Source organism: Populus trichocarpa, chromosome 12, assembly GCF_000002775.5.
Source record: "Populus trichocarpa isolate Nisqually-1 chromosome 12, P.trichocarpa_v4.1, whole genome shotgun sequence".
Classification (NCBI taxonomy): domain Eukaryota; kingdom Viridiplantae; phylum Streptophyta; class Magnoliopsida; order Malpighiales; family Salicaceae; genus Populus; species Populus trichocarpa.
In genome coordinates, this window is record NC_037296.2 from 1,093,131 (window position 1) to 1,103,508 (window position 10,378).

Genomic DNA, 10,378 nt, shown 5'->3' on the forward strand with positions numbered 1-10,378 from the left:
GGTTTTGGCCAGAAATTTTAAAACAGTTAAAAGATTTTTTTCGACATTAATGTGGTGAAGTAAACTACTGGGTTTTGATACAATCTGGGTGAGTCAAGATGCAGTCATTCACAAACATTTTCTTTATTTATATTGGCTAATTTACAAGCCGTGAGCATATGATACTGCTATACAAAACAACAAATAAAATGGCTCCTGGCTTTCCTCCCTGCATGTATAAACACATCTCTATTTCCATCCAAAATTCCTCTCCGCACAAGACTTGTCTCGACTTTTAGCTACCCACGCCCCAGATCTGAGACAGTGACCTGCTCGAACTAGAGGCCTTCCTCCACCTTGCTAGACGCAGCAAGAAAGTCAAGACTTCCGACGGGTCATGGAGGGAGTAGGAAGCTTTCGTATCCTTCGGACTGGACGCTACCACGATTGGATACCCTTGGCCTCTCTTTTGAATCACCTGCAAGAGTGTAAACATAGGGAGACTGATTCAGCAACTTAATCTTGTAGCAGGAATTCTGAACTAAAGAAACCGTTTCCTTGAACAGTACCTTGAAAGCATCTTCATCTGTCCGGTCATCTCCGATATAAACCGGGAGAACATCGGTGCAGTTGCCTAACCCTAGAGTATCGAGCAAATATTCTAGGGCGTTGCCTTTGTCCCATTCTATTGATGGTCGTATTTCCATAACCTTCATGTAGATTTCACAGAAACATTAGAGGACAATCATGTTAATCAGTTATAGACTTTTAGAGATTGATAGAATGTCAAAGACACTTGTGCATACCTTCTTACCCCAACCCAAACGAAAGTCTGGATAGTGTTTCAGAATAGACTTCACCTTCTCCTCTAAGATCCCATAATCCTGGATTCGAAACGAAAATAATCCTTGTATTTCAAAATCCTTTCTTCCCATACAAATTAACTCATAATGTCATGCTTTATATAGATAGCTGTGGTTATGATGATGCTGGAATGAAACAGAACTAAAAGATTTGGGCTTAGGGCTTTATTTTTACCTCATCTCGAACTTGTCGAAAATGTACAGAGACACAAAATCTGTTGTTTTCTACCCTGGCACCTTGTATTTTCATAATTGCCTCTTCCAGTTCTTTCAGAATCTGTTACAAACACACAGAATTTGTCACTATATGACCATGAGGTGGAATTGGTGTCTGCTAAGACTAAAATGGATGTTCAAAAATAAAGAAGCCGACCTACCTTTTGAATTGAAGGTAAGAATTTCTGAGCAGGTTGAAAGACAGCTTCATTGCCCTACCAAAGTGAACAAAGCATGTGATCAGTTATGAGGGAATTAAGAGAATGTCCATTCTTCTTTTCGAAAACCGTTCTATTACGATTGAGCATTTCTCCCTGTCTTCTTCGTTAACTCATTCTCATGGTTCTTAGCAAAGAACGTGTGTCCAGACCAAAAAACAGGAAAAATGGACTGATCATATTTACCTTTCTGTCAAGGGATACAGTATGATATTTCCCATCACTAGACCTAACAGGCCTAGGTGGTGCCATAATGTCCATCCCATGGCTTCCAGCATAATATATGTTATTCAACTGAACAAATCCTTTCACCTGCAGAGAAGACACCATGGGCATTATCAAACTTTGCCTCATAAATTGCCCCAAAAATCTAATATATAGAAAGGTTGCTAAAAGCAAGCGAAAAACTCTTCCTATGTAGTTACCTTATCTCTGCTTCTACCACTGATTATAGCTGTTGGAAAGTATTTTGCAACTTCACGAACTGCTGCACGCATCTGCACATTGAGGGTTTAATGATTTATGAGTTTCTTGCTTTAACAACAATTGTATAGCTCGCATTATTACATCCATTGATTAATACATCCAGCATGATGCTTCTGTCTCTTATACTTGTGGATTTAACTCAGATACGAGAGAGGAAAACGTTGTGTGTGATCATGTTTCGGAAAAGTTTCTCCTCATTTACATGCATAAGCATTAGTGATTACCTCATCAGACATGAAAGCACGATCAGGATCATTTACAATCGGCGAGAGAGTTCCGTCGTAGTCTAAAAACACGACGATCTTCTTCCCCCTTGCATCTTTCATCATCTGATCAAATGAGGTCAATGCAGAAGGATGGTCCACCTAATAGTTTGGTATGTATTGTGGTCAGATGCTTGCTGGAGATTAGAAGCAAGTTTGACTTTAATGCAATGGAAAATACTGGTGAAATTGAACTCACCATCCATGAACTGTAATTTGCATCATCAGAAACAGCTGATCCATTGATTACAGGATGACACGAATTTGGTGCTCTCTCATTTGAAGAGAGATCACTAACACCAGGCTGCACCTTTTGCCTGTTGGAAGATCTTTGAAATCCCATGGCCTGGTTAAGCTTTGCAAAATTTCTCTTAAACATATCTGTTTTCCGGAAAAATCAACTTATATGCTGTCTCAGTTAGCGCCTTCGAGTTCTTCAGCAGGCTAATATCTAAAGAACCTGCAATGAAACCAACATATCAAACATTCGAGTACCCACAATTAGATCAAAAACCAATATAAAGAGAAAAAATCATTGAAACTTCTAATTAATAAACAACAGCAAAAAAGAAACAAAATAAACAAAGTGATTAATCTTTTTTTTTAAATGGGCAAAAGGGTATTAACAATGACATTGACCCATCCATGCAGTTACCTCTATATATTATATTTTGAATCATATATTAATTTATATCATTGTCAAAGCATACCAAGATACCAAGATGAGAATGACTGATGAGGAGTGGGTTTTGGAGTGTCGCTCAAAACGTTCTTCTGACATGCATCCTTTTTAACATGTAAACATCCAGGCCTCACAAACCAAACCAAGAGATAGCTAGCTCCCATGCATAGACATGCTCAGAATTAATTAGTTGATAATTCATATGAACTACTTATGTTGGTTACCAGAATTACTCTTGTCGACCCTTCATAGAGAACCCTTTTAAAACTTAATTAACGGTACCGAATGATTTCTTTATCATAAAAGCAGAAGAGGGCAGCTGGACAAATCCCAAAACATGACCTAATACAAACACAGTCTTTATATTATATGGATTCAATTACGTATACAGGAGATGATTCCTAGACAGTGCAGGTGTATCGAATTCTTGAATTTGACTCCTGAAGGACACTTCAGATTGTATATTGTATAGATACAGCTTTCTCTTGTTATTTCATTACGTGAAAGTGATAATGTAACATATTAGACTCCATAAAATTATAAAATATAAACCCAAAAAACCCCCAAGTAAAAGAGTTCTTATTACGCGGTTTGCTACATTGCAAACCGTGTTTCAAGGTAAAAAAAAACATTGATTTAATATATAACTAAGCTCAGTGAACCGACCATTCAATATCCTATAGTACTAATACATAAGCTTTTCTAAATCTTTCTGAGATATTTAGGATTTCATTGAACATAAAATTAATGTAAATTTTTTACCGCTAAATTTTTAACCTTGAGTTAAATTGGAATCTATCTTCACTTCAAATTGTCAGCCTCATGATTCCTCGACTTGTCTCTAAAATATTCTTTAGAATACAATACTTTCACACTAGAAAATAGAAACGCATGTAGTTGTGAACACTTCAAAGCAATTTTTATTCCTTTTTTAATTTCCACACTGATAAAAAAAAAATAGTTCTAAAAAGAAGTTTACTTCCAAGATAAATATTTTCCTCATCATGGTAAAGTGAATTCCATGTGGGACAAGTTTCACCTGCCATTGGATAGAGACATGCAATAACTTTGTTGATTTTATCCAGAAAAAGCAGCCAAATCAAGGAAAAGACATCAACTCCATAAAAAGAAAAAACAAGAAAAAAGTTTGTAATATCATAGGCTAGGCATACAAATCCTAAGTTCACCATGTTGGCAAGAAACAAAAGAAACCCCCTTTGTCACCTAATCGAATTGAGAAACCCCTTTAGACACCCACATACCGACTCAAAAAACCAGATTCTTATGTCCCTTCATCAAGAAAGCAAAAAGGAAGCCTTACTAGGGGAAAAAAGAAAAAAAACAGCGCAGAGGATTTATTTTTTGTTTTGTTTTGCATGATTAAAATTTTTATTTGGTACTACGGTCCAATTATTTTTTAAAATTTTTAATATTTTTAGATTGTTTTGACATGTTATATTAAAAATAAAATTTACATAAAACATTTATCCTATGATGTTCATATTTGTTAACAATTATGGCCATTGACTTGTTGTAACCGAAAGTACGTTCATAGAAAGAAAACAAGAAGAGGTTTGAGAAGCAAAATCGAGTTAACAAAGAAAGGCCAAACCCACGTGTAAGCAGGAGAAATGGTTCTTTATTGAACAAGAGACACGGCTTTGAAAAGTACTCAAGTGAGAGCAAGACCTAATCCCTAAAGAACAAGACAGACAACATTAAAAAAGACACAGACCAAGTGGCAATGTCTTATAGAAGAGAAAATACCTGGAAATGGAAAATACAGTTCGATTTAATATATATATAAGCAGAAATTAAAAAAAATAAAGTATCATGCTCTTAAGCAATATTATAATTAAGGTAATTACGTGGAAAGGCAATGCATGATGAATGAAGATCTTCGCTAATGACACTTTCATGGGCTAATCAATTCATTAATGACTTTCAGCTGGTTAAGTGATCACGGACCAACAGCAACAGTCATTTTTTCAATACTAATTTAGATCAAATCAAAGCGAGATTAAAGGTTTGTTTGATTAAAATAAAACCCACTTTCCTCTTGCTTCCACGCATTTTTTTTTTTATTTTAAAATCTTTATTTCTATCAGTTGCAGTGAGACCAGAAATAATTGGACCTAGTTATTATATATTTTTTTCCTCCTAGTGGTGTATGCATTACCTAACTAATTAATCATCTATGTTATTTATGATTAAGAGTCCATTTGATTATGTGGCTAGTTACAAGTTGTCCGCGTTACCAAATAATACCTAATTTTTTTTTTTTTTACACCTGGCGAAATCACTATCTCCTATGATCCCTAGATTATTGACCATCAAATCCAAACAAAACCCTAAAATTTGCACAAGCCAATTACAACCTAACCCTAAAAGGGTTTGTTCAAGGAAAGCGAAAACAAAAAAGTGTATTGTCACCATACAACTAATCACCATCACAACATGCTTTTAACCGTTTTTTAGGTACTAATCCTTTCTCTATAAGGGAGGGTCCTACAGCTCTACAATATTCCCCAAAACTACCAGAACTTAACTGAAGAAAGGTCGGTCTGACTTCCAATCTCAACCCTGTATGGGTCACATCAAAGCATCATAGTGACACGTGTTATATAGTTGTAGGTCTGATCAAGAGCAGTAGTTGAAAGTTACCAGCTCTTGCACTGTACTTCGGTCTGACGGTCAAAAGGGCCTTCTTCCCTAGTCCATTTATGGGGCCGTTGAGAGACACGTGTACGGACCAAATGCCATTCGTTTACAAAAAAAAGAGTGTAAAAAACGAACACCCAACTGTTTTTTGTTTTTATTTCCACCGGTTCAGTGTCTCTTGAAGAAAAAAATTAATATTTAAAATTAGAAAAAAACTGTTTAAATAAATTAGTGATCCCTGTAAGCTTTTAAGTGGGATTTCCAGGATCATTCATTTTTAAGATCTCACCTAATTTTAAAAATAAAAAGGGGCTACTTTTTAGCACTCATGAGGAGAAGATCTTGGTCATTGATGGCCGGAAATTTGGAAAAAATAAAAATAAATCACAGCCATGAATGTGAAAACAACATAAACGAAAAGGGTTTTTGCATTAGAAACCGAAATTCCACTCACATTAAATAAAAGACAAGCATGCGCATACATACATGTTCAATACCGATCAAGAAAATTAAGAAAAAAAAACTAATTAATTAGCATTGCAAATAAATAAAATTATAGAGAGGTGAAAGGCCACACACACACCTTGTTCTTGTGATCTCCTGATTGTTTTTCTGTCCCGAGTCAAGGAAAAGCTTGACGACAAGAGAAGACAGTTATGGCCGGCAATGGAGAAAACTTTAGCTTGTAAGGTATGTAGGTAGAGAGCAGAGAGCAAGGAGGAGAAATGTTGAAGAAAGAAGATGGTGGAGAGGTCAGGGAAGAGGGGTTTGTTTAAATAGGTAAGGAGGGAAGAGGGCTTAGGGATTTTGGAAGTTTGCTTGATGGACGTGGAAGAGACCTATTGCATTAAAACTTCCTTTTATATTATTAATCCCTTCTAATTGCTTTTGATTTTTTGTGATGTTTCTTTAAACTTTTCGTTGACCAAAATAGGACTCTAAATGTATCTCTTTCTTATATTTATTTTTATTTGGAGAAATATTAATTTCGTGCGATTGCAATTATGGAATTGACTTCAGCAGTATTAATATTTTAATTAAAATAGGTAGGTCGGTAGGTCATGGAAAAAATATTTAATTTCGATGAATGTGCTCTTGAACACCATAAGAGATTTCTGACAAAAAATAATTGAAGTTGAATACCAATCAACGATGGTGATTATTTAATGTTTTATTTTAACACCAATCAACGATGGTGAAAACACAAATAAAAAGACAATACTTTAAAAAGATATAATTAAAGTCGAATAGGGTTGTCACACAAAACTATAATTTATAATTTTATTATTAAATATTTCTCTTCAAGTAATCTGCCTCTATAAAAGCTTACAACTCCTTAAATAATTCAAAAAACTAACATAAACAAGAAAACCTAAGAAAAAAAAAAGTTCTAAATCAGGTTGCCTAATTTATGATATGACACATATAAATATGCAAAGAGAAAAGCCAAGTTTGATGATGTTGTGTTATGTAAACATTATAGATCGATCCACATCATGGAGAGTAGTTGGAAAAAATTTCAAGAATTTATGATGTTAGATGATTTCAAGAGGTGATCACGATCCGGGTTATCGAACAGAAATAAACAAACTCATGATTTTATGAGTAAGCACACCGGAGAATCACTTTCTTTTGTAAACCATGCAAAGAGCTTAGTAAGACCTCATTCTAAATTTATAATTATTTTTCTTCAAATGTTAATTTAGTGTTTATTTGTGAGATTTTTTTTAAAGTAATTTATTTTACAGGCTTAACAACTTGTGCGCGAACCAACTCAGATAGAGTTATATATGAAAACATATACAAGAAAGGAGGATAGAGAGAAAGATGTGCAACGATTTATTGATAGCATAGCCAAAGTGTTTGTTGCAAGTGTTTTTGGATATTTATAATAAGATTACTAATGTTTTTGGATAAATATGAATTTTAGATTTTAACCTTTTCTTATAGAAAATATATAACGCCAACATGGTTGTGATACACAAAGAAGACACGATCCTCAATTATGGTTGAAGACTGGAGTAATTGATGAACTCGATAGGAATCGGGTTTATGATATTTTTATGACTACAACCCAAGATATGAGGATGTGCTATAGTGTTTTAACTGTACACGCATTACAATTCAGCCCTAGCCAGCCATCACTGACCATTTAAGAGATAGTCCGAGAACAAGTTGAGGAATGATTGTCTGTTATGAAGGCCAATATAAAAGAACAAAATAGGAAGAATTAGGAGAAAATAATGCATACATTATGACATATTATCCTCTGCCTCCTTGTTCAAGATTTTCCCCTCCCCCTCCCCCTCCATCTTGTTATGAGTTTTTGTAATATAATTAAGATATTTGTATAGAATATTGATATTAACTATTAAATTATTATAAAATCTTGTTGTTTAATTTATTATTTGTTGTGATTTTTGGTTTTAAAAGATGCAATTGAGATTATAATTAATAAGTAAACATGAAAAGAAAAAAAATTAATGAAATACATACAGAATCACCAATAGAAATTAATATTTCATTGGTGATGCCATCAACGATATCCGAACTAATTTCGTTGGAGAATTACAAAATATTGTGGAGTTTTCAGACTCGGCAATTAAATCAAACTTCGTAGGGAATTTCGTTGGTGATGTCATAATTGATATTCATAAGCTGGTCAATGGATTAACGATGCTTGACAATAAGCTAACCGACAACATGAACTCGTCAACAATTCTGTCAGAAATTAAAATGTTGATGGACGTCAAGCATAGATGCCAATGTAATATTCCGTCAACGTTTAATAATTTTCTGGTAATGTGACTAGATTTAAAACAAATCATTTGCATTCAAACTAAATGCATTTACCAAAAGTTGCTCGATCACCATCTTCTTTTAATCCAGGTTAGGAATAGATCCATTCTTTTTCCTTGTGTTTGTGATAGAATTATTGCAAGAAAAAAATGATTGTCTCCATTATTAAGTCCACCAATTAAAAATTCCCAAGAAGAAAGGACGGTTTGCATGGTTACCCTAATTTAAAATGAGATTTAAAAAAAAAAATGAAGATAAAATCGAATATAAGTAAGAGAAAAGGGTGAATGAGTGAAGACAAAACGTGTGAATATACTCCAAATCTGAAGAGACACTACAAATCTTCTCTGATACTCGTAGGCCATAGCATGTAAGATAAATCTAAATGCATTTTATTCTATTATATAGTTACAAGATTTGGCATTTAAATTGCTCCTTACTCATAGGCCATATATAGCCCAAAATATAGAAAGAAAACTATTGAGATATGATATAATTAAGAGTACATGGTTACAAGTTTTGGCATTTAAACTGTTTCTTACTCATGAAGAAGCAACTAAAACCATGGTGGATTTTGATTCTCTCATGTTCATATGATTATATGATGTTCATATGAATCTAGATCTAGTAAAATAAAAATGAATTACGTTAATGTTGTCCCCTTTTAATATGGATTAAATTAAATTATATGTGTGCCCATTTATTTTAAATTTAAAAAACACGAGAGTTTAAATCTTGAATCGAAACACATTTCATGTATTTTTATAAAAAATATTAACAGCTTCAAGTCAATTCTGAGAAGAACTAAATTATTGAGTCCATTAAATTTGCATTAAATGACAATTAATTTCTTGCGTATAAAAAGAGATTCCAGGATTTGAATATGAGACCTCTCAATTATAGCATACCTAAAACCTTGAAACTCTAGGCAAATAGGACCAAAACAACATCATTAACTTAATACTAGTCTCCCTTGGGGGAGCAAAAACATGTCTCCACTAAACAAAGCATGGGGAGATACCATCGCCACCACCACAAGTTTCCCTCTAGAGAAACAATAAAACAAAGCATATATGACAAGGAAACTACAAGAAAGGAGTGGTTGTGGTAATGGCAGCGTCATTGAAGTTAAAGTTGAAGGTTGAAGGTGATATAATATAATTAATGGCACCCTCTCTAGGTCTTTGAAATTCCCTGAAATTAACCTATATATTAGGAGTTGTTGCCCGTGAAACTTCTCTTTTCCGCCATTTATTGAGTTGCATGTGTCTTCGTACTGTTGATTAATTAACAAATGTGTTTAATATTATTGATACAGCCCTAAGATTCTCTGTCCTTGATTAGCAGCTTGACAACTCTTCCTTGCATGGTGTCTTCAACGAAGACAAGCGGTAATTAGCATCCACTGGGAATATTAATCATGTTCATAATGACTTTAGTGAGGATTCCATCCAATTATTTAGTACCACATATATAAATATATAGGAAGTCTCCGACGAACAGGAGATGCAATGCCACTTGTTAACATTCGATTTTGAGATACTATCCTTTACAGTGGTCAAATTGACTGGTTTAGCCATTCAAGAACACGACCTATTTTTAGATGAGGTTTTCAAGAGATTTTGCTTTTCTGAAAAGGGATTTCAAATCTAATATGTTTTAGATTTATTCATTTAATATTTCTATCAAGAATGACTGCAAAGTGTAATTAAGAACACAAAAAGAAGCAATTTTATAACCATACTTTCAATTATATTACCAAACACAAATTAATTAAGTATATAAATTTGAAATGTTGAGTTGGCAATAACGTTTAAGTACATAAATAGTATCTTTTAGGTAGTGATTTGCGGTTGATTTAGAACTCCAAAACCAAGAAATTCTGACTGATTAATTACTGGGAATTCTTTATGGAAAGTGACCGATAGCAGTGGACAGGCTAGTATGTTCTTAAATGCCATCCTCGGAATATATATATATATAAATGAAAATTAACTAGCTGTTAAAATCTCAATGATATTGCATAAAAAAGAAAGGAAAAAAGAATCCCGTCCCCATACTCAGATTTCTAAAAAGAAAAATTAATGGGGTAAAAGATGTAAGATAATGCTTAAAAAGAAAACCTCCTGTTTATTGAATGAACAGGTCAGCCTGTGATTTTAAGCTCTAAATTGCACAAACCATGACTAAGCTTGGGGTTCAAAACTACAT

General features: G+C 33.7%; 1 protein-coding gene across 4 annotated transcripts; it reads right to left on the reverse strand.

Annotated features, from left to right (window-relative positions):
* Positions 1-15: 15 nt before the first annotated feature.
* LOC7493179 (probable trehalose-phosphate phosphatase 4) lies at positions 16-6,166 on the reverse strand. Of its 4 annotated transcripts, none has more exons than XM_024582861.2 (10): positions 5,952-6,164; positions 2,225-2,485; positions 1,987-2,127; positions 1,702-1,773; positions 1,463-1,588; positions 1,220-1,273; positions 1,018-1,119; positions 786-863; positions 549-689; positions 16-457 (listed from the first exon to the last, which is right to left on the reverse strand). In XM_024582861.2, exons 2-10 carry the CDS (start codon positions 2,402-2,404, stop codon positions 275-277), a joined length of 1,077 nt encoding a protein of 358 aa, XP_024438629.2. In that variant the 5' UTR covers positions 2,405-2,485; positions 5,952-6,164; the 3' UTR covers positions 16-274. The 4 variants fall into 4 exon arrangements, with proteins under 4 accessions (XP_024438629.2, XP_052301729.1, XP_052301730.1 ...); XM_052445769.1 differs by lacking the exon at positions 5,952-6,164 and adding an exon at positions 5,257-5,727; XM_052445770.1 differs by lacking the exon at positions 5,952-6,164 and adding an exon at positions 2,744-2,867.
* Between the last annotated feature and the right edge of the window lie 4,212 nt (positions 6,167-10,378).

What these genes read in the sequence shown, in the direction of transcription:
- LOC7493179 (XM_024582861.2), bottom strand. Translation starts at nt 2,404, where the DNA reads ATGTTTAAGAGAAATTTTGCAAAGCTTAACCAGGCCATGGGATTTCAA. An exon ending in CTGTATCCCTTGACAGAAAG is followed by an intron (nt 1,274 to 1,462) that starts GTAAATATGATC and finishes TCACTTTGGTAG; the next exon opens with GGCAATGAAGCTGTCTTTCA. An exon ending in CAGATGAAGATGCTTTCAAG is followed by an intron (nt 458 to 548) that starts GTACTGTTCAAG and finishes ACACTCTTGCAG; the next exon opens with GTGATTCAAAAGAGAGGCCA.